Genomic DNA, 23,825 nt, shown 5'->3' with positions numbered 1-23,825 from the left:
GATTGTGACCATCACCTCAGGAGCAGTATATATACTCTTTTCACTGCTGAATGCTTTGTTTATTTATTTATTACATTTGTACCCCGCGCTTTCCCGCTCATCACAGGCTCAATGCGGCTTACATAGTAACAAGATAGTAATCAGATGGGCTTTTGTTTGTGTGGTGACTCTACAGGATGTGGAGACCATTAGTCCTGAGCATTTTGAATTTGGGTGACAAGGGTCGCCAAAGGCCTTTGCCCCAGAGCCTATTTTCAGATAGGGCCAGACACTGTGAAATGACATACAACCCTGCAAAAAGACACTTAAAACCTATACAGCCCTAACCCAACTATGAAAAAAATAGTGCTATATAAATATTACACTGAGTCCTAGTGTTGCAGGAATTGATGCATAAATTTATGATACTTCAGGAGTCAGACAGCACACCAGAATGAGAGAGAAATCTTCTTTATTTGCCAGCAAAAAAAATAGAACATCAGCATTAAGTCTCTTCTTCTCTTTCTCAGCTCTCTGTGTCTTTCTCTCAGCTCTCTGTGTCTTTGTGGCTTCTGTCTCAGCTGCTTCTCTTCTTATGCTGTCTTCTCCTTCTTCTGTCTGTTCCTTCTGTCCTTCTCTTTCTTCTGAGCTCCTTCTGACGTAAACTGCTTCTTCTCCCACTTAAATACAGTTCTATCTAGCCTAGCCTAGCCCCCTTACTCTCCAATTGGTTAAGGAATAGATTGATTACCTTGCCTCAACCAATCAGTTCTATACAAATATCAGTTACATAGGTTCCAGACATCCTAAACTGACCTGTGACCTGGGGCCCCTTACACCAGACATTTGGGCTCCAGTCTCTTACATGTTATTATGATTGATTTCTCATATTCCTAGTACTAACTGCTAACTAAACTCTGGCATTCATTAAAGGGGTCAAGGGCCAATCTTACTTAATAGCATACATATCAGGTTATTACTTTCAAGACCATTTCTACATTTTACCTATAATTAATCAAGGAGAAGAGAGCTGACTAGTCCTGACCTTTTTCACCTATCAGCTTCCTTCACAGAACTAGCCAGAACTGCAGATAATTCAAAACACATGTTTGCCTCTTCACTGCAGTCTTTGCTTAGAAAGTCAGACAAAGAATTGAACAAATATTCTACATAGAAATTACAGAATAAAACATATTCTAAAATAAGCATCCTTATAAGACATATTCTACATACTTATAATGGTCTCTATCTATATCTAAGCTATCTCCTTATAACAAAATCTACATATCAAGAACTTCTGAAATTATTTCAGCTTTAAACTACAGTATGTCATATGTCTGGCTCATTCCTTTATTCATTCATAATAATTTACAGCTGTGCCAGCATTTAGCAATCCATCACTCACAAGGGTGAAAGAAATTCCTGTCTCTGACCTTTTTAACCTTTTGCTCGGCAAACTAGACATTGAAATAATATGAACCATCTGGCATTTCTTCACTTTAGTTGCAAGGTAAAAAGTTAGAATTCAAACTTCAAGCTTTTAATATCATTTCTTATGTATATAATTTCTCAGAGTTAACACTTTCTTTGCCCATGGCTGCCTCATTCCCCCCTTTGAGACTAAAATCAGCTTATGCAGAGATAAGTCTCACAACTCAAACTCTGGAGATTATAGTGATCCTAACTAGGAATAGACTTATGAACCACCATTACCCTACTTGTTAAGGTCCGACGGCATACTGCCGAAGCACATGAGGCCAGGAAACAAAACAACAACCCTGCTAAAACTAAGACTATTAGGGAAATGAACAAGGGACGTATCCAGGAGGTCAATGACCACCACCAGGAGGTAAGGTCTAATCCTCCTCGGTAATCCTCCACATTAAGGCTGGCCAACTGTAGGACTTTATCCATAGCATGCCTAACTACATGCGTCCTATTTATGACAATAGTACAGCACTCTGAAGAATTTAGCACTGTGCAGAGGCCACCCTGGGCTGCAAAGAGATAGTCAAGACCCATATGGTTATACCGAGAAACTATACTTAATTCATTAATTTGATCCTGCAATGCATTGACTACCACGTTCAGCTCATGAACTAGAACATGAAGTAGGGATTGAAGTCTCCGGGTGGCCATACCTAGTTCAGTAATACCCGCTACCGGGCCCCCAATTGGAATCCAGGCCGTGGCAGAAAGGGCTACAAGTCTCTTTTTAGTCAGAGGATAAGTAGAATTGATATACTGGAGGGCTAATTCAATCGCCTCATCCTCTGTGGCAACGGAGGAAGGTAAGGACAAGGCCTCTCGCTTAGAGCGGTGCGGGGATGGTGGTTTGAGAAGAGGAATAACTTTAGGAAAATAATTCAAGGTTACCAATACACAAAAATCATATGTGGGGGGAAGAATCATGTGGAGGACATTATCACAGAGCCAGTAATGACCAAGGAGAGGGCGACGAAAGTTCCCAATAAATGTAGGCACAGGATGGAGATTAGGATGCCCATAATGCGAGCCCCTATCCCAGGGGGAACGAAGAAGAAATGGAGACTTTGTACACCATAGGTGCCAATCCCCAATTGTGACAGACCGCTCATATGATGCAACCCCTTCATACCCCGGGGACTTATGAAAGTAGAAAATAGGATGGGACACTATAGTCTTCTCAGTAGTATAGTTAGGAGCCAGATAATCACCTTGGTCATAATCTGCAGGTATGGTAGTAGGGCACATAGGAGTACCTGGAGAAACTACCCACACAGGTTCCTCCTTCTCTGGGAGAACATTAGTATAGTTACAGGGAATGGGAAGAACAGTTGAGATGTCTCTTGTTAAACAAAACACTCCAGAAGCTGGATAGGGAGACGTAAAAACCGGCCTTAGAGAAGAGTCAGAGGGGGAAGTAGCATTATAAAAGGACCACCAAGTATAATCCTGGCTCCAAGGGCCTGAACTCGAAAAGTAGGGAGGTATAAGAGCTGGGAGCTGCACAGGGACAGGAACAGCTGGGACATCTGTAGTATAAGGAGAAAATCGGGAACACACAATACAAGGGGAAGTAATCTTTGCCTGGCTAATTAGTTCCTGGACAGAGTGTAACCAAAGGTTGGAGCGAGTTGGGATTTTAGGAACAAGGAGGCAAGGAGTAGAAAACAACAAAAGCATCCAAACTACTAACATTTTCTTTCTTCCTAATCTAAAACAAATACAGCAAACTAATTAAGCAATAATATTTCAACAGTCTGTGCTAATCACAGATTACTCTCATATAATGTTCTCAGTCTTTGAGTTCTTATACCAGTTGGGATAGACCCTCAACTGACAAGGATCAAGCTCTCAAATTCCAAGAAAGCCAGAATCTGGACAGAAAGAGTCTCAGTGTGAAGCCGAAGTTCAGCAGCTCCTGCAGTATGCAGTTGACCCTTCTTTTCAGCTAGTAGATTCTTTGATTCGGGTCAGGCGCAACTTCAATGGCTCCGCTGGATCTCTTTCTGCTCTCCACTGTCTAGGCTCCGTCTGATCCGTGCTGGGCTCAGTCTGGTCAGCAGACTTAATTCGAGACCAATGGACCCATGGAGTAATCCCTGCGACCTTCACAGCTGCAGGGGTAGAAAGCAAAACAGTAAAAGGTCCTTTCCATCGGGGCCCCAAAGGCTGGAGCCTCCAGTCTTTCACCCAAACTCTATCCCCTGGCAGGAAGGAATGTACCTGAGCCTGGAAGGGGACAGGGTTTATTTCTCTCACATAAGACTGAAGTTCAGAAATTATCTTGCCCAAGAGGGCTACCTGCTCCTGTACCTGGGCAGACCCTAAAATCCCTATGTCTCCCTTAATTCCCTGCAAAATGGCTGGGGGCTTCCCATACACAATTTCAAAGGGAGAGAGGGCTGTTCCTTTAGTTGGGGTGCATCGGAGGCGGAAGAGAGCTAGTGGCAGTGCCTGTGGCCATTTCAGTTGGGTTTCCTGACAAATCTTTGCTAGGCTATTTTTCAAGGTTCTGTTTGCCCGCTCAACCTGCCCTGAACTCTGGGGACGATAGGCACAATGCAATTTCCAGGTAATGCGCAATGCGCGGGACAGGGCCTGAAGTGTAGCTTCAACAAAGGCGGGCCCATTATCTGAACCTATGGCAAGGGGCAGTCCATACCTGGGGATGACATCCCTAAGGAGGGCTCGAGCTACTTCTGTGGCTTTCTCAGTAACTGTAGGATATGCTTCCACCCACCCAGAAAAGGTACAGACCATGACCAAGAGGTATCGGAGCCTACCGCTCCTGGGCATTTCTGTGAAGTCTATAACTAGAGACTCAAAGGGTGTTAGTCCCCTAGACTGAACTCCTGGTGGAATACGGGGTCCCTGACGAGCATTATTCTGGGCACAGAGAGTACATCGGGCTGAGACAGTGGCAACCAGACTATCCAATCCTTCCAGCACCACTACTCGACTGAGTAGGCGGGCTAGTGCTGTTTTCCCTAAGTGCGATAGGTCATGAGCTTGAGACACTACAGGCCAAGCTAGGTGGCGTGGCACCAGAACTCTGGTATCAGGGAGATGTAACCAGCCATCAGGTCTCCTTACCGCACCTTCCTCTTGAGCCCATTTCTCTTCCATTTGGGTGTACATAGGCGTCCATTCTTGCAATCGAATCTGGAACAGGGGAGTCACAGTACTTGCTGGGGGTCCTCGAGCAGCTTCCTTGGCCACCCGATCAGCATGGCGGTTCCCTCGGGCCACTGGAGTATCTATTCTTTGGTGTCCCCTGCAGTGAATAACAGCTACCTTCTTAGGGGCCCACACAGCCTCTAGCAGCTGAAGTATTTCAGGTCCATACTTAACAGGTTGGCCTGCAGCATTTATGAGTCCCTTTTCCTTATACAAAGCTCCATGAGCATGTAGAGTTGTGAAGGCATACTTGGAATCAGTATAAATGTTGGTTACCAGTCCTGCTGCTAGCTCCAGAGCTCGTATGAGGGCCACAAGTTCTGCTTTCTGGGCTGAAGTTCCTTGGGGCAGGGCTCTTGCTTCTATCACCTTGTCTTCTGTCACCACAGCATAGCCTGCCAATCGCTTGGAGTTCTCCACATAACTGCTTCCATCTGTGAAATAAATTACATCTGGGTCCCTCCACGGAACATCTTTAAGATCTGGTCGACTGGAGTACACTTCATCCATGGTTTGGATACAGTCATGATCCGGAGGTCCCTCAGATGCTGGCAAAAGAGTGGCGGGATTGAATGTAGCCACTGTTTCCAGGTGTATCCGTGGATTCTCACACAAGCTAGCTTGGTACTTAACCATGCGGTTATTTGTAAACCAGTGGTTGCCCTTATACTCCATGAGGGTAAGAACTGCGTGGGGGACTTTAACAACCAGTTCTTGCCCCAAGGTCAGCTTATCAGCTTCCTGGACCAGTAAGGCTGTTGCTGCAATGGCCCTCATGCAGGCTGGCCATCCTTTAGCCACTCCATCCAGCTGTTTAGACAGGTATGCAACAGGCCTCTGCCAGGATCCCATCATCTGGGTCAGCACACCCAGAGCAACCCCCTGTCGCTCATGGACATACAGTGAGAAAGGTTTCTCCACATCAGGAAGGCCTAACGCAGGGGCTTGGAGTAGGGCTTTCTTTATGGCAATGAAGGATTGTTGAGCTGTAGGTCCCCATTCAAACGGTTCCTTTTCACCCCCCTTTGTGGCTTGGTAAAGAGGTTTCGCCATCAATGCAAAATTTGGAATCCAAATTCTGCAGAATCCGGCTGCTCCCAGAAATTCCCTAACTTCTCTTCTGGACTTGGGTTGGGGAATTGCAGCAACTGCTTGCTTCCTACTGACATCCAGTCTCCGACTTCCCTGGGAAATACAGAAGCCCAGATACTTCACTTCTGACTGACAAAGTTGGGCCTTTGAGCGTGAGACCTTATAGCCTGCATCCAAGAGTAACTCCAGCAATTCTCTGGTAGCCTCAAAACACTCTTCCTGAGTCACTGCTGCAATCAGGAGGTCATCTACATACTGGAGTAAAACTCGCCTGGAAGGCTCAGATTTAAAAGTCTTAAGGTCTTGCCCTAGGGCTGTCCCAAAATAGTGGGGGAATTCTTGAACCCCTGTGGCAGGCGGGTCCATGTATACTGAAGCTTCCTTCCTGTTACTGGGTTTTCCCATTGAAAGGCAAAAAGCAATTGACTGGCGGGGGCCACCCGAATACAAAAGAAGGCATCTTTTAGATCTAGTGTCGTGAAATGGGTAGCTCCAGAAGGTATCAATCCTAGCAGGACATATGGATTAGGCACTACAGGGTGTAATGAAATAGTGGATTTGTTAACCACCCGTAAATCTTGGACTGGCCGGTAGTCCTCAGTCCCTGGCTTCTGAACTGGCAACAGTGGCGTATTCCATGGAGACTGACAAGGACGAATGAGCACCAAACTTACCAAACCATAATTACAAAAGGGCCTAAAAGCTGACTTGTTGGAAGCTGTTTGGCTGTTGAGGTCTAAGCATTTGGCCATATGAGGTCCTTTTCTCCTAATAATATAAAAGTATTTAAAAGTCTCTGTTTATTCCATAATATTAGTTGTAGTGATACTTTTCTATTGGAATTGAATACTATGTGTTTTTGGATTGTAGTTTTCAGAAAGGGCATTGTCAGTTCTCAGTACATTATATAATGCTGTTAGATCCAGTGATCTTACTTTTGGGATGCAGACATGACATGGACAGGCTGGGAACCTCTCATAAAAGATTATATCCAATGTGTAAGAGAATTGTGTTGCACTGGGAAGAGAAGAAAGAACTGACCAGTGAGGTGTGGCTCTGTTTTCTTGAACATTATTTAAAAGGAAATGGTTATTTACTTAACATAGTGGGTCGTTTACAGTTTATTCGGACTTGATATACCGCTTCCCCACTATAGCGACTGAACCAGTTTACAATATAAAAAATCATAATGACATATAAGTTCAACAAAATACAGAACAGGTGGCTGATGTATTTTTAAAATTTCTTTATACACAATACAAACCACACACAAACATGCAACAAGTACTTGAGAACACCAATTACCCTACAGTAAATACGCTTGGAAATTACATGGATCAGAAGCTCACAAGCTATCTAATAACTGCTGATTAGCATTCCTATGGGCATCGGCTCTATCATATCACCCTTATTTTGGCTCAGCGAGGAAGAAAGACTTTACACTGTTCCTGCTGTTAACAGTATGAGCCAGTTGACACATTTGACGGGGGTAATAAAGAGTTTGTATCGACGTGAACACACACGTTCTTTCTAAACTACAACACAAAAGGAGTCCCTTCTACTAAGCTGTGGTAAAATTGTTTTTGCTGCACGCTAAGGCCCCTTTTACCACAGTGGGTAAAAAGGCCGAAAAAAAGACATGGCCATGCAGTAAGATTTCACTTACCATGTGGCAATGTGGGGGGAAGCACTTAATGACACTCATTAAGGTAGTGGTAAGGGCTCCTGCGCTAACCCAGCGGTAGCCAGGTAGCATGCGGTGATGCCCGATTACCACCGGGTTAGCACTGCGCTAAAAAATAAGGCTCTATTTCCCTAGCACAGGCAATGAACTACTGCCAGCGCCCGCGTTGGGCCAGCGTTAGCTCCAGAGTAGCGCACAGCAAGCCCACTGGGCTTATCGCTGCTTTGTAAAAAGGCCCCAAAGAGAAGCAAAGTCTCACAACCAACCAAGACAACCAGAAAAACTATAATACATATTTCAGTTAAAACAAAACAACATACAAATCTGACAAGGCCATGTTTTGGCACATACCTACTTCAGGGGAATAAAATTTCAGATGTCTACAACAACCATAATAAAAATCAGTACTCACAGGTACATAAAACTGTGGACACAGGATAGACCTACACACATATGTGATATTTACATTAAAAACTGACACACATTTCAGTTTATTTTTGGTCTTACTCTGCTAGATTTCTGAATACCAAGTGTGCATAATAGTCGTGCCTTCTTTTGAAGCAGGTAAAAGTGTGACTGAAAAGCAAATACAGAAATTTGGAAACGTAATTTTCACGTGTGTTTTCATCTCCTAACCTAAACACAACCTTGGACACTGGGTTCTCTAAGGGGCTCTTAAAATGGAGTACTGTGGGGCATGCTCAGACATCCTGTGCTAACTCCAAAATGTGTACGTGCTAAAAAAGATATTTAAAATTTTTTCTGAGGGAGCGTGTCGGGGCGGAGAGTGAGCATTCCTGTGCTACATTACCGCACTGTAACTAGTTAGTGCAGGAATAATGCGGGAGCCCTTACCATCTTTAAAATGGGGGATGTTAAGTGCTCACATGGTAACTTGTAAAAATAACCTCATGCTAATGACATAAAATGCTTATATTCTGCGAAAACCTGGGCAGCTCACCACGGATTACAAAACAAAGAAAACTGGGAATAGCCCTGTGAGATTTTACATATTAAAAAGACCCCAAAAATTACAATGTTAAAAAACTAACCCTCCTGTTTACCAAGCTGTGCAGCAGTGCCGACACAGCCCATTCAAAGAGAACAGGATGTGTTGGCATTAGTGTGCAGCTTAGTAAACAGGGGAGTAATTTAAGTATTTTTGAAAAAAAAAAAACAACAGGTTTTCAAGTGCTTCCCAAAATTCAAGTAGTCCGACAGGTATCTTTCTCGGGAGATAGTTCCAAAAACTAGCAGACGGATACAGAAAAGACAATTTAAAAATTGTCAGATAGCAAACTCCATTAGAAGAGGGAAAATGCAATACAAGAGGATCTAATAATTGTTAAGAGTATTTCCATAGTAGGACGGTTAATAAGACAGCACATGTAATATGGTACTAAGCCATGAAGTATCTTTAACACTGTGCAGAGTTTAAACATGAATCTAACATAAACTGGCTTTAATCAAAAGAGTGGTTCCATAAATACATAAGCATTGCCATACTAGGACAGACTGAAGGTCCATCAAGCCCAGCATCCTGTTTCCAACAGTGGCCAATTCAGGTCATAAGTACCTGGCAAGATCCCAAAACAGTACAATACATTTTATGCTGCTTATCCTAGAAATAAGCAGTGGATTTTCCCCAAGTCATTTTAAAAATGGACTTATGGACTTTTTTTCTTTAGGAAGCTATCCAAATCTTTTTTTAAACCCCGCTAAGCTAACTGCTTTTACTACATCAGTTTAATTACACGTTGAGTGAAGAAATATTTTCTCCGATTCGTTTTACATTTACTACTTTGTAGCTTCATTGCATGCCCCTTAGTCCTAGTATCTTTGGAAAGAGTAAACAAGTGATTCACGTCTAACCGATCCACTCCACTCATTATTTTATAGACCTCTATCATATCTCCCCTCAGCCATCTTTTCTCCAAGTTGAAGAGCCCTTTACCATTTTTGTCGCCCTTCTCTGTACCTTTTCTAATTCCACTATCTTTTTTTTTTAGATGCAGTGACTAGAATTGCACACGATATTTGAGCTTCGGTCGCACCATGGAGCGATACAAAGGTTACATGCTCATATTTTCCCACAGAGTAAACCAATCTGGCAGCTGTATTCTGCACTGTCAACATCACCACATGGCCATTAATAGAAAAAATAGAAAAGTGTCCATTTTATGGGTGTGGTAAAAATGGCCTTAGGGTCAAATTCTATAAATGGCACATTTTAAAAATCGGCACCGAAAACCCACACTCTTAGTTAGATGTAGTTTATAGAATATCTGCATGCGCCGTTCTTGCAACTAAAATTTAGGTGCACCCATTTAGGCCACCTAAAACCAAACCAAATACCTGCGCTAAGGTAGGCGCAGATCAGGTGTATTCCATAATAGCGACAAAAAAGCAGAAAAACACGAAGAACAAAGGTTCCAAAGAAAGTTTAAATCAACCAACAGTGCCCGACACAGGCCGTGTTTCGCCCATTCATGGGCTGCGTCAGGGGCAGATGTTGAAAACTGGATACCTTTCAACACAGGTGTTGAAACATATAATTATATGACAATAAAACACAGTAATGCTGTTGGATTAACGGTGCCATCATGTGGCGTTTTTTGTCATATCATTGCAGTCATACAAGTTTCAATGCATATGTGGAGACGTATCCAGTTTTCAACATTAAATGCCCCTGACGCAGCCCACGAATGGGCAAAACACAGCCTGTGTCAGGCACTGTTGGTTGATTTAAACTTTCTTTGGAACTTTTGTTCTTCGTCTTTTTCTGCTTTTTTTTTTGTCGCCATCTTGGATTCTGCAGCTGGACTGCCCTGTTGCTTTCTTGGGTATTCCATAATAGTGCACATAGTTTTTTGAAACACCCACAACCTACCCATTCCACACCCTCTTTTCAGCTGCGTACATTAGAATTTACACAGTGTTGTAAAATATGCCTAGAAAGTTGTGAGCGTAAATTGTAATTAAAGCCAATTAGTGCTGCTAATTGAATGTTAAATACCAATTATCGGTGCTTATTGCCTTGTTAATCAATTAAGTTGTGCATGCAATTTGGCCATGCAGTCAAATTAGCATGACAACTTAAGGCACCATTTATAGAATTTGGGGATTAGTGCTTGGGAAAGACCCACATCAGGGCGTGCTATGGCCAGCTTTTACTGCACCTTTGTAAAAGGGACCCTAAATGCACTGAAAAGAGGCACACTGTGGACCTTTGCCTGTGCTTTTCACTTCATTCAGGACAGACAATTTCCAGATGCAAATTAAATGGGGTTTTTTTTTTATCCCATGAAAGCTGCTTTTGAAAACTGCTGAGCCTCCAAGTCTGTTCCCTCTTTTATTTTAGCATTTCTGTAGTTTCCTCCTGTCTGCCTTTGCTTCTGCCAAATGGCTGGCACAGAATTTAAAGTCTTCTCACTCATCCATAGAAGACCAAGATTTCTTCTAGTGTTCAGTCGCTCATTTGGCTACTTCTTAAATGCAAAATTTCTCTCCTTCAAGCATTATTGTCTGTTCCTGCTATTTCACGTTTTCTCTGGTTACCTTGTAGCAAGAATTTAATCAGTAAATCACAGTTTTCTGTGGAGCTTTATCAACAGATGCTGGTTCCCAGGCTGGTCATCCTGAAGCCAATCCTGAGTTGAGGGGTGAATGACGCGACATTGTACAGAGTTGTAAAATCATAAGATTGTGAGAAATTGCAAGAGGACCTTATCGGACTGGGAGACTAGGCAGCCAAATATCAGATGACATTTACCCCTGGATTCGATAAAAGTTGCCCAAAATTGGGCACGGATCCGATGGGCACCCACAATAATTAGTTAATGGGCTCCAAAAATTTAAATCCTGGCATTAACAAGCACTTAATTGGCATTATGATTTGGGCACGGATTTGGCTACACACTTCTGGAACAATGGGTGTCTATATTGGATTGTGTAGCAACTCAAAAGGGGGTGTGGCCATAGGAGGGACATGGTCAGGTCAGGGTTGTTCACAAAAGATGTGCACAGTGTTACAGAATAGCGGGGATCCACACTCAATTTGCACACCAGGATTTACACCAGGTTTCAGCTTTAAGTCCTCACGTGCGGAATTCAGTACTTTAGAATTTTATTACTGCCTAATTTTCAGCACCATTTATAGACTTTCTCCCATGAGCAAATGCAAAGTGATGCACTTAGGGAAGAGCAACCTAAATTATAACTAAACGATGCGAGGTTCCACTGCCCAGGAAAAGGATTTACGTGTCATCGTTGATACTTTGAAACCCTCTGCTCAGTGTGCTAAGAAAGCAAATGGAATGTTAAGTATTATTGGGAAAGGAATGGAAAACACAAATGAGGACGTTATAATGCCTTTGTATCGGTCCATGGTGAAATCACACCTCGAATATTGTGTGCAATTCTGGTCACCGCATCTCAAAAAAAGATATAGTGGAATTAGAAAAGGTACAGAGAAGGGCGACGAAAATTATAAAGGGGGTGGGATGACTTCCCTATGAGGAAAGGCTATAGTGGCTAGGGCTCTTCAGCTTGGAGAACAGACAGCTGAGGGGAGATATAATAGAAGTCTATAAAATACTGAAAGGAGTAGAATGTGTAGACGTGAATCACTTGTTTACTCTTTCCAAAGAAAAATACTTGGACTAGGGGGCATGCAATGAAGCTACTAAGTGATACATTTAAAACACATCAGAGAAAATATGTCTTCACTCAGTGTAATTAACTCTGGAATTCAGCAGAATGTGGTAAAAGCAGTTAGCTTAGCAGGGTTTAAAAAAGGTTTGGATAATTTCTTAAATTAAAAGTCCATAAGCCATTATTAAGATCGATTTGGGAAAATCCACTGCTTATTTCTAGGATAAGCTGTGTAAAATCTATTTTACTCTTTTGGGATCTTGCCAGGTACTTGTGACCTGGATCAGCCACTGTTGGAAACAGGACATTGATGCACCTTTGATTTGCTACAGTACCGCAAAGCTTATGTACTTAAATGTTTAACTTGGATGGTTCCAAATTATACACGTATTCGGCAGCGCTAATGAGTTTAGGTCAGAGCATCCTAAACTATAGATCATGACCACACTCTATTTGGGGTCACAACCCGGGTGGGCCCTCCAGAAAGACGTCCTTGGCCTGCACCTCCAGGGTCGCAGCCACAGGATGGATAAGTCCTGGTTCAGGCAGTACTGCTGAAATGCAGGAATTAGCTTAGAATATCCAAGTTAGACATTTCAAGTTATGAATATTTAAGGGCAATTCTACAAAGGGTGTTTAAATTTCAGCACTATTTAAGCGCAGTAAGAATAGAATAGGTGGAGCTATTTATACAAATTACATCATTAACTGGCAGTTCAGTGCTCAAGTGCCAGGCGCTCTTCCGTAAAAAAAATGCACCTCATATTGCGCAACCTCAAGGAGAGGGTGTTACATAGTAACATAGTAGATGACGGCAGAAAAAGACCTGCACGGTCCATCCAGTCTGCCCAACAAGATAAACTCATATGTGCTAGTTTTTTGTGTATACCTTACCTTGATTTGTACCTGTCTTTTTCAGGGCACAGACCGTATAAGTCCGCCCAGTACTATCCCCGCCTCCCAACCACCAGCCCTGCCTCCCACCACTGGCTCTGGCACAGACCGTATAAGTCTACCCAGCACTATCCCCGCCCCCCCAACCACCAGCCCTGGCACAGACCGTATAAGTCTGCCCAGCACTAGCCCCGCCTCCCAACCGTCTCTGCCACCCATTCAAGGCTAAGCTCCTGAGGATCTCTTCCTTCTGAACAGGATTCCTTTATGTTTATCCCACGCATGTTTGAATTCCGTTACCGTTTTCCTCTCCACCACCTCCCACGGGAGGGCATTCCAAGCATCCACCACCCTCTCCATGAAAAAATACACCCATGACATGTCCATATGTTAACATGAACATGTCATGGGTGTTTCACCTAATGGTACAGGCAACTATACAAGATTATTAATTGTTCATGTGGTAAGTCACACTTAGGTGCACCCCCTTATGCCTGCCGTTGACATGGTGTAAGTGACTGCGCTTACCATCAGGCACACCAAAGCGGATTAACACTACTTTTCTACAATGGTTTAGATGCACCCCAAAGCCGTTTTAGAAATGGCTATACGTGCATCATGAATTGCTACCTTTGTGTGGATAACTAAGATGTATATCACCACTGACACGCATAAGACAGATGTGCCATGTGCAGAAAGTTTTGGGCCACGATTCTTTTCATGGCTTAGTCCTTTCTTTACTGATTTCCCAAGCTGCATTACTGTAATATTGCTTTTTCTGGACTCACGCAGGCAACGCTGAAAAAGCTCAAAACCCAACCAGTGTACTGTGGGCAGAAAAATCGCTTAAAAAAGCGGTATTTTTTATTGTTTGCCACAGTTGTATGAGATCTTTATTTCTCCTTGTAATGTCATTTCTTCACTGGTTGGATTTTGAGTATTATCTACTCAAATTACAGCAAAACATCTCATTTGCCATGTTAAAAGATACAACTCTGTTTCACCTCTTCTTAAGGACCATCTACCAGTGCCCTATCGAATTCTTCTGCTTGCTTTCAAAGCCTTTCACCTGGGATCACCATTATACTTGTCTTCTTTAACAATACCTTATTCCTCCACATGATAGCTTCGCTCTATCAATGATCACCGTATGGTTCTTCCCAGTCCTATGTTTGCTAAACATGAGAGAAAACTCAGAGCAGTGCTTTTTCTTTTTAGCCCCTGTGACCTGGGACAATCTATCTTTAGATATTCGTGGTGAACTATCCCTTCCAAAATTTAAAACAGCCATTAAAACTTGGTGTTCAGGCAAACCTTTGGTTAGTAATTAAGGTAGAGTTCTGGTGACTTCAAGACCTTTCCCTTTTTACCTTTCTTCTCCGATTTGTCCCCATCGTTTCTGCCTTGGTTTGTTTGGTATATGTGTGTTGTCCCCCCCCCCCCCCCCCCCCCCCCCCCCCCCCCCCCCCCCCCCCCCCCCCCCATCTGTTGTATACAAAATTTGAGTTCCTTTTCTTGACTTGTTTTTTTTTCTATTAGTATGTAAACCGCTTTGTTCTGTGCATCAGCTAAAGCAGTACTACTACTTATCACTTCTATAGCGCTACAAGGCATACGCAGCACTGTACACCATATATGAAAAGACAGTCCCTGCTCAAAGAGCTCATAATCTAAATAGGACAGGCAAACAGACAGAACAACTAAAGCAGTAGTAAGTGTAAATAAAGAATAACTATTGTCTCCGAAGAACACACCAAACACTACCCCAAGTTTGGAATGGATAACTCTGGCTGTATATAAAAAATATATGTTCAAAGTCATCCAGTCAAGTTCTGCCCCCTTGCAATCAATCAATCAATCAATAAATAGGTTGCCACTTACGTGAGCCTTTACGGAGCAGCACCCAGTCAATTGGCTGGCTGGAACTCATATTATCTTGACATTTACGCATAGAATTGGCACCCGTTAGAGGATTGGCCTTTAGGCACATTTTCAGCAGTGCTGTGTGTATAATCTATATGCATATTTCAGGCAAATTAGCAGATATCACTGGATGTCCTGTTTGAAAACTGACCTTAACTTCTCTAGATTATGAACACACAGCAGAAACTGTTGTAAAACTAATTGAATTCATTGTCACCCACAGCTACTTCAGCTTCAATAATGACATCTATTTATAAAATATGGGAACCGCTGTGGGCACCAGAATGGCACCACAGTATGGCAACCTCTTTACTTCAGAAATGGAGAAGGCATTCCTAATTAGTTACCATGACAAATCTTTCACATATTATATCAGTAAATCAAGTAGAAATGTTTAAAGTTCTCCTCTCCAACTCCTCTAATGCAACAAATTACCACAACCTCTCCGTGAACAAAAATCCCTCAAGAATTTTAAAACTGACCTGAAAACTTTCCTTTTCCAAGATGCATATACTTGATTCCTCCTCTCCCAAAGGTGGTTCTGAACAACTCCATCCCTTTTTTTGTAATTTCCTCCTCTGTCCTATAATCATTGTAGTTCTACACCCCCCCTCACTTTAATCATGTTTTGTCTCCCCCATCTCTTTCTCCTCTATATTTCTTTTTAGTCTGTGAGCTGCCTAGATATAATCCATGAAGGGTGGGATAGTAAGCCCTTAATAAACTTTAAAAATCTTAAATCACTAAGATCATGTTGTGCTGATACTAAATGTTGGACCGATGGGGCTTGCAATTGTCCATTCATCGTATCTGACACATAAAAATGGCGCGGATTTAAAAGATTTCTGACGTCACACGCCCTAGTCCTCGCTCCTTCCCTTACTCGACGTGCCTATTTGAGACCGCCCACTACCCTCACTATCCTGCTTATAATCGAACGAGAAAAACGCCCAAGTTCCGACCTAAATCGGGAGATGAGCGTTTTTCTCACAAAAACAAATAAAGCGGTATAATCGAAAGCCGAACTTTGGACGCTTTCAACTGCACTCCGTCGCGGATGCGGACAAAGTTAACGGGGCGTGTCGGAGGCGTGGTGAAGGCGGAACTGGGGCGTGGTTATCACCCGAACAGAGATGGGCGCCTTTCGCCGATAATGGATACGTTTGTAGCTAGAATTTAGGGCACTTTTCCTGGACCCTGTTTTTTCACGAATAAGGCCCCAAAAAGTGCCCTAAATGACCAGATGACCCCCAGAGGGAGTCGGGGATGACCTCCCCTGACTCCCCCAGTGGTCACTAACCCCCTCCCACCACAAAAAAATGATGTTTCACAACTTTTTACTTTCACCCTCAAATGTCATACCCTCCTCCCAAGCAGCAGTATGCAGGTCCCTGGAGCAGTTGTTAGGGGGTGCAGTGGACGTCAGGCAGGTGGACCCAGGCCCATCCCCCCCCTACCTGTTACAATTGTGCTGCTTAATGCTTAGTCGTCCAACCCCCCCAAACTCACTGTACCCACATGTAGGTGCCCCCCTTCACCTCTTAGGGCTATAATAATGGTGTAGACTTGTGGGCAGTAGGTTTTGAGGGGGATTTGGGGGGCTCAACACCCAAGGGAAGGGTGCTATGCACCTGGGAGCTCTTTTACCTTTTTTTTTGTTTTTGTAAAAGTGCCCCCTAGGGTGCCCGGTTGGTGTCCTGGCATGTGAGGGGGACCAGTGCACTATGAATCCTGGCCCCTCCCACGAACAAATGCCTTGGATTTATTCGTTTTTGAGCTGGGCGATTTCATTTTCCATTATCGCTGAAAAGCAAAAACGCCCAGCTCACACCTTGGCGAATAACACATGGGCGTCTATTTGTTTTTAAAATACGGTTCACTCCGCCCCTTCATGGACCCGTTCTCGGAGATAAACGCCCATGGAGATAGGCGTTTCTGGTCGATTATGCCGCTCTATGTATCTTAGAAGAATTGATGCCATTCGATCCTAATATTTAATCCATTTAGCTGGATCATTTTAAGACGATGAATCCACTTCTGTTCTTGTAGCAGTGCCAGTTTCTTATCACCTCCCATGGTGTTCCACCGCATCTGCTGCAAAACTATACATCTTAAAGATCCAAAAGTATGTTTAGTAGTGTCGCAATGTGGTGCAAGTGGTGCTGTAGTCTTGTTGGTATTGATGTTGCTCCTATGTTCTATGAGCCTTGTTGACAATTTCCGTGAGGTTTGCCCCACATATACCTTCCTACACGAGCAGATGATCGCATACACCACCCAATCAGAATTGCAAGAGGTCGTGTGATGGAGTTTATAACTCTTCCCTGATTGTGGGTCAATAAATTCTGTTGCCTCTAACATATTGTCACAAACACTGCAAGTGCCACACTTCTTATGTCCTTCTCCCTGTAGGTTCATTATAGAGTCCTTAAAAGTGGAAGGTGGTGGAATCTTTTAAATCCGCGCCATTATTATGTGTCAGATACGATGAATGGAAGGATATCCAGCATTGAAAGTAAGAGGATGCATGAGGGGATAGAATACGTGCGGTTATACTATGAATTAAGTACAATGTAACTGATTTTGTCCTGTTTTCAGATCCCAGTTTTTGTACACCGTGGACCCTGATGCAGGAGTCGAAACCTTGGCGAAAGTTGGGCCGTGGTTAGTGGTTAGAGATTCAGCAGACTACTGGGTGACGTGAAAGATGTCTTTTTTTCACATTTAAATCTAACAGCTGTTTTGAAGAGTTAGTAAAAGTATAAGCAGGAGGTTTTTCAGCTGGTGGTGAATGTGTTGGCCTCCCTCAAGTTAATTACCATATTAACAACGGAGTGTCCCAACGTTTATTTGAGGCTTTTCCTCCTTAGACAATTCTACTACATCGTCAAACTGTAAATATCTCATATTTTTGATTGGTTAGTAGTTTTGGGGGACATTAAATGGGCCTTCCTGTCATTTGCCACTGGGGTGTTAGTTCTGACTGTCCAATCAATTGATTTTTGCAGTTTATCAGGTCTTGGTGAAGCAATATTAGATATTTGTGTTGGTGTGAATTCTCGTGTCTTGTTGATGTGGATTATCTTGTGTCTCACTGAAGCGTCAAACACACTCACCCAAACTGTTTCATTCAGAGGTCTCTAAGTACACTACTTTTGCAAATTCTTGGACAGGAATGAATTTCACTCATAATCCAGGCTATATTGGATATGATCATATTCTTTCTAACTTATCCCTTTAGTGTCCAACTAGGAAAAAATGCCCGTTTCTGAGCGGAATGAAACGGGCGCTAGCAAGGGGCCCCCTCCCTCCGTCCCTCGAAGCTACTTGCCTTGTTCGCTGTGGGCCGTTTCGGCCCTCGAGTGTCAATAGCTCTGCCCTCGACGTCATGACATTTTGACGCGTCATGACGTTTTGACGCGAGGGCGGTGCAGACACTCCAGGGCACACCGGATATCTCGGGCGCCTCAACTTCCGTGGAGGCTTCAGAACGTTGGGGTTGCCTTTTATATATATATATAGTTGTTCCCATCAATCTGTTCCCATGTGGCTTATTACGGGAACATTGGACACTAAAGGGTTAAACTAGTTTTTTTTTTTTTTTTTAAAGATTGGCACTGTGCCAACCAGAACCACCTGGGCTCACGCGAACACCACCACTGCCACAAACAACATACCATGGTGCATGCACAGAGCTGCCAAGTTACACAGGATTTCTGACAACCCTATCCTGACGTATTATGGGACTGGCAGTACCAATTTTAACTGGTAGAATTAGGGACTAAAAATATCATCCTATTTTAGGTTGTAAGTTCAAAACCAGGGCTGGCCAAAAATTCTCCCTCCTAGAAATAGGTAACTTGGCAGCTTTCCTCTTGGAAGTGCTTTTTAAATCAGGCCAACGTCTTCCAGTAGAATTGGGACAATCTCAATTTTTTTTGGTCTCAGATTGCACCTTTATATACTTAAAATTTTTCTCTTTTCCATATGCTGTACAGAACAGTTGTTTGGTATTGATGCTTTTACTACTAATATTTATGTGAATGCTCTGGTGATTTATGAGGTGTGCCTTCCGGTTGAAGCTTTGACCACACTCACCACAGGTAAACTGTTTAAATTCTGTGTGGATACTTAGATGTCTTGTGAGATCTTCTTTCTCCCTGAAGCCTTTACCACACTCTGTACATATAAATGGTTTAACTTCTGTGTATATTCTGTGGTGTCTTGTGAGACGTTCCTTTTCCCAGAACCTTTTACCACGCTCAGTACATGTAAACAGCTTCACTCTTCTGTGAATTCTCTGGTGGTTTTTGAGGTGTGTCGTCAAACGGAAGCTTTTACCACATTCAGTACATATGCATGGCTTCAACCCTGAGTGGGTTCTCTGGTGCCTTGTGAGGTCTCCTTTCTCCCTGAAGCTTTTACCACACTCACCACATGTGAATGGCTTCACTCCAGTATGAATTCTCTGGTGACTTATGAGTCTTGCCCTCCAAATGAAACATTTGCCACAGTCAACACATGTAAATGGTTTCATTCCCACATGGCTTCTCTGGTGATCTTTGAGGATTTTCTTCTGACTAAAGCTTAGTCCACACTCAGTACAGATAAATGGCTTAAGACCCATGTGGGTACTCTGGTGGTTTAAAAGACTTGTTTTGTGACTAAAGCTTTCCCCACACTCAGTACATATAAATGGTTTAAATCCTATATGGATTCTCTGGTGTCTAGTAAGGTGTGTCTTCAAACGGAAGCTCTTACCACATTCAATACATGTAAATGGTTTCAATCCAGTGTGAATTCTCAAGTGCCTTGACAAATTTTCCTTCTCACTGAAGCTTTTGCCACACTCAGTACATGAAAAAGGTTTCATTCCTGTGTGTCTTCTCTGGTGGCTTGTGAGTTGTGTCCTCCGACTAAAACTCTTACCACATTCGGTACATGCATACTGTTTCACTCCCGTATGGATTCTCATGTGCCTTGTCATGTTTGTTTTCCGACTGAAGCTTTTATCACACACAGTACATGTAAAAGACTTCATACTTTGAGGCATTATGTCTTGATTTGTCAAAGCCGTTTTCTGAATAAAGTTTTTATCACGTTCAATACATGGAAAGGAGTTCACTCCTGCATGGGTTCTCTGGTGTTCTGCGAGTTTTATTTTCTGACTGAAGCTTTTTGTTAATTGTATCTGTTCCACAATGGTTTGTTGTTGTGAGAGGTCTACCTTCCTAATGGAGCCTTCTTCAGATATGGCAAGGGAGAGTTGTCTCTCCCCAATTTGGGTTTGCTGATGTCTTGAAAAGGCTTTCCTCTGACAGCTTTTATTATATTCGTTACTTGAATGGAATTTTGAGTGTCTTGCAAAGTTTCCTTTCTGATCAAAGCTGTTTTCATAATCAGGACATGAAAATGCTCTCTCATCTGTATGGTTTTTATAGAGTTTTATAATGTTTTCTTTATTAATAAACATTTCCCCATTTTCTGTACTTATACGCATTCTCATTTTATTAATAATCTGGTATTGCTTTACTTCTTTCTTATCGAAGCCTTTCCCACACTCAGAACATGTAAAACATTTCTCTTCTGTGTATATTTTCTGTTTTCCCTGTAGTTCTTTCTGACTGAAAGTTTCCCCACATTCAGTACATGTGGGCGGTTTCTGTTCAGTATCAGGTCTCTGTTGTGATTTCACAGTTACAGGATCCCTGACGAATATCTCACACGCATCACATAAACATCTTTGTTCGCTTGTCTGGTTTCTCTGCTCTTCCCCTGTATGTGTGATATTACTGGCATTTTGCTCACACAGAGCTAAGTTTCCCGTTGAGGTTTTTTGCTTCTTTTCTGAGTTGCACTGAATCTTGCACTTTGCTCCCCTGTCAGGACAAGTCTCCTCACTGTCTCTTTCTGATAACATTTTGTTCCCTTCTGGATTCTCACTCAGCTCCCAGTGTGGTACTTCTGGATTATTTTTTCTGGGATCATCATTTTCTAGATAAAAAGATTAAACATTGGTCATTACTGTAGGAGAAGACAGTTTAATAAGTTCAGTAGTACAATAACATTTGGGCCCTGTTTACTAAGGTGTGCTAGCGTTTTTAGCGCATGCTAAAAATTAGCACACGCTAACCGTGTAGACGCCAATAGGAATATTATGGGTGTCTACGCGCTAACGGTGCCTCTAGTGTGACTTAGTAAACAGGGCCTTTATTATTTTCTTGTTTCTGCTGTTCTCCTGAGGAGGATGCAGTGTGAAATGTTTACAAGCAGTGTCATAGCAGCAAAAAAAAGGAGGTACAAACCCAGGTTACTTCCTGTTCCGGGGCAGACTCAGAGGGAGCAGTGAACACATGCGAATTGCGAACTCGGACTGAGACAGGGCAACAGGCGCGCGCTGCGGCACCCCCCCAGCGGCATGCACCCGGGGTGGACCGCCCCCACCGCCCCCCCCCTTTGTACGCCACTGGAGATTCCCCCCTTCCTCTCCCCCATCCCTCCCCTCTTGTCTTCTAATGTATTTATTCACATTTTCATGTACCTTTGAAGGTACCATGCATAACAATGGTCAATAAACTTTTGTAGTGGATGCTATGAATGTACCAGTGCGCGACATATGTGTTGTTCAACAAATTTCCAAATAAAGCATGAACTGCCGGCACAACTCTGTATTCGTTGGTTATTACTGTATGGGTATATTGAGTTTCATCCCCTCCCTACCCTGCACTGTGATTCTTCTGTTCAACAAGTTATGGACCTCCAAGCAGGAAATACACATCGTACCATTTACTGATACGCAGCTTTAAAATAAGACAGGACATCTGGGTTTTATTTTAATATTTGTTGTTCCTGAAGGTATACAGCTGCCATAATAATTTTTAGGGGCTCTTTTTCTAAGCTGCGTAGGTGCCTATGCACGCCCAACGTGCGCCTATTTGGAGCTATTGCCTGGCTACCGCGTGGCCCAGGCGGTAATTTCATTTTGTATGCGCGTCGGGTAGGCGCGCTGGAAATTTTCCGGCGTGTGGCACTCACCGGGTGGTAATCGGTATTGTACGTGCGCTGACAATTACCGCCCAGTTAATGTGCGAGACCTTACCGCTAAGTGGCGGTAAGGTCTCAGGCCCAGAATGGACACATGTCAATTTTCATTTTGCTGCACGTCCATTTTTGGCCAAAAAAAAGGCCTTTTTTGCAGGTGCGCTGAAAAATGAACCTGTGTGTGTCTAATACACGTGTCCTACACCAGTGAGATGCAGTAAAAGGACCCCTTAGTCTATTATAACTACGTCTTTTTAGTATATTTTCTAAAATGAGGAGAGCCCAGCAGATTGGCGATTATGCTCTTGTTTTCAAAAGCATGAAACTGGGACCAGATCAGATGTCTTTGGCCTGCTAAGTGGATAGAGCTAGTTTTGGAGGAACGTATTATGCTGGTTTTTTTTTGCTCCATTGTGAACCTGCTTTCATTTTGAAGCCCCTGACGCAGCCCTCGTGGGCGAAACACAGTCTGTGTCAGGCGTTTTTTTAGAATAAAGTTGCACACTACACCTCGATTGATCCGCTTCCGTTTGCTTCTATGGTGGTATACATCAGGGGCATATCTGAGGTTCGGCGGTAGGGGGGGCAGGGGCTAGAGTGAGGGGGCACATTATAGCCCCCCCTCACCGCCGTCAACCCCCCCCTCACCGCCGTCAACCCCCCCCTCACCGCCGTCAACCCCCCCCCCGCCGTTAACACTCCCTCCCTCCCCCGCCTACCGCCGTCACCTACCCCGAGGTCCGCTTCCTCCGGCTTTTTAAAATATTGCTTCAGCTGGCGGGGGACCCAAACCCCCCGCCAGCCCAGCCGCGATCTTTAACTTTTTCATCCTCGTCGTGCAGCGCGCTGTGAAAGCTGCATGCATCTTTAGATCCAGTTGGATGGAGTCTGACGTCGAAGCACGTTGACGTTACAATGTGCTGCGACGTCAGACTCCATCCAACTGGATCTAAAGATGCATGCAGCTTTCACAGCGCGCTGCACGACAAGGATGAAAAAGTTAAAGATCGCGGCTGGGCTGGCGGGGGGTTGGGGTCCCCCGCCAGCTGAAGCAATATTTTAAAAAGCCGGAGGAAGCGGACCTCAGGGTAGGTGATGGCGGTAGGCAAGGGAGGGAGGGTTAACGGCGGTAGGGGGGTCCGGGGCAAAATCTGCGGGGGCCCAGGCCCCTGTGGCCCCACGCAGATACGCCCCTGGTATACATATTCATATCACACTTCACCAATCCAGTATCTTTTCCGGTTTTATACTCCCACGTCATCTTTTGAATATTCATTTCTAGATGGTTTTTGTGGTGGAGCATTTTTACAGCTATCGTGTATGCGAATTCCTAGTAAGTGTTTTAGGTTTCATTTTTTGTGCCCCTGCGAGTTTAAATGCTCACTCAGGTGCCCTTTTACAAAGGTGTGTAAGAGCCTAAGCGCGTGCAGTGCGCATCAAATTGAACGGGCACCTGGCACTAATTCCAAGTTTGGCACGCGCCAAAAACCCGTGGTAGAAAATAATTTTCTATTTTCTACCACAGGGGCGTTCCTGTCGGTAATGGGAAGTTGGCACGCGCTGAACGGTTACCATGCAGGTAACGTGTGAACCCTTACCGCTAAGTCAATGGGTGGTGTTAAGGGCTCAGGCCATAAATAGACACACGCTGGTTTTAATTTTGCCGCACGTCCATTTCCCGACCCAACCCCCCACCCTTTTTTTTTTCCCAGATGCTGTGGAGAAATTGTCCACCATGAGTCCAAAACACGTGCCCACACTACCACAGGCCAGTTTTTGGCGTGCCTTGTAAAATTCTCAGTTGCGTACTTTGATATTTTTAATAGAGGGGGATATAATAGTATATTTGACTAGTTTGTTTATGTGGCGTCACCGGGGCACTATGTACTCTATTAAG

General features: G+C 43.6%; 1 protein-coding gene and 1 pseudogene across 1 annotated transcript in view; one reads left to right on the top strand and one right to left on the bottom strand.

Annotated features, from left to right (window-relative positions):
- The window catches only part of LOC115465113, a 500,577-nt pseudogene that overhangs the window by 253,415 nt on the left and 223,337 nt on the right, over positions 1 to 23,825 (top strand).
- LOC115460042 (zinc finger protein 84-like) overlaps positions 18,545 to 23,825 on the bottom strand; it is a 99,188-nt gene continuing 93,907 nt past the window's right edge. The window contains exon 7 of the mRNA XM_030189898.1: positions 18,545 to 20,881. Coding sequence (XP_030045758.1) covers positions 18,816 to 20,881 — 2,066 coding nt within the window. The 3' untranslated portion in view covers positions 18,545 to 18,815. The remainder of the gene's footprint in view (positions 20,882 to 23,825) is intronic.

The sequence above is a fragment of the Microcaecilia unicolor genome, chromosome 1 (assembly GCF_901765095.1).
Source record: "Microcaecilia unicolor chromosome 1, aMicUni1.1, whole genome shotgun sequence".
NCBI lineage: Eukaryota > Metazoa > Chordata > Amphibia > Gymnophiona > Siphonopidae > Microcaecilia > Microcaecilia unicolor.
Note: the sequence above shows the minus strand (reverse complement) of the source record. Positions and strands in the feature narration are given on the sequence as shown.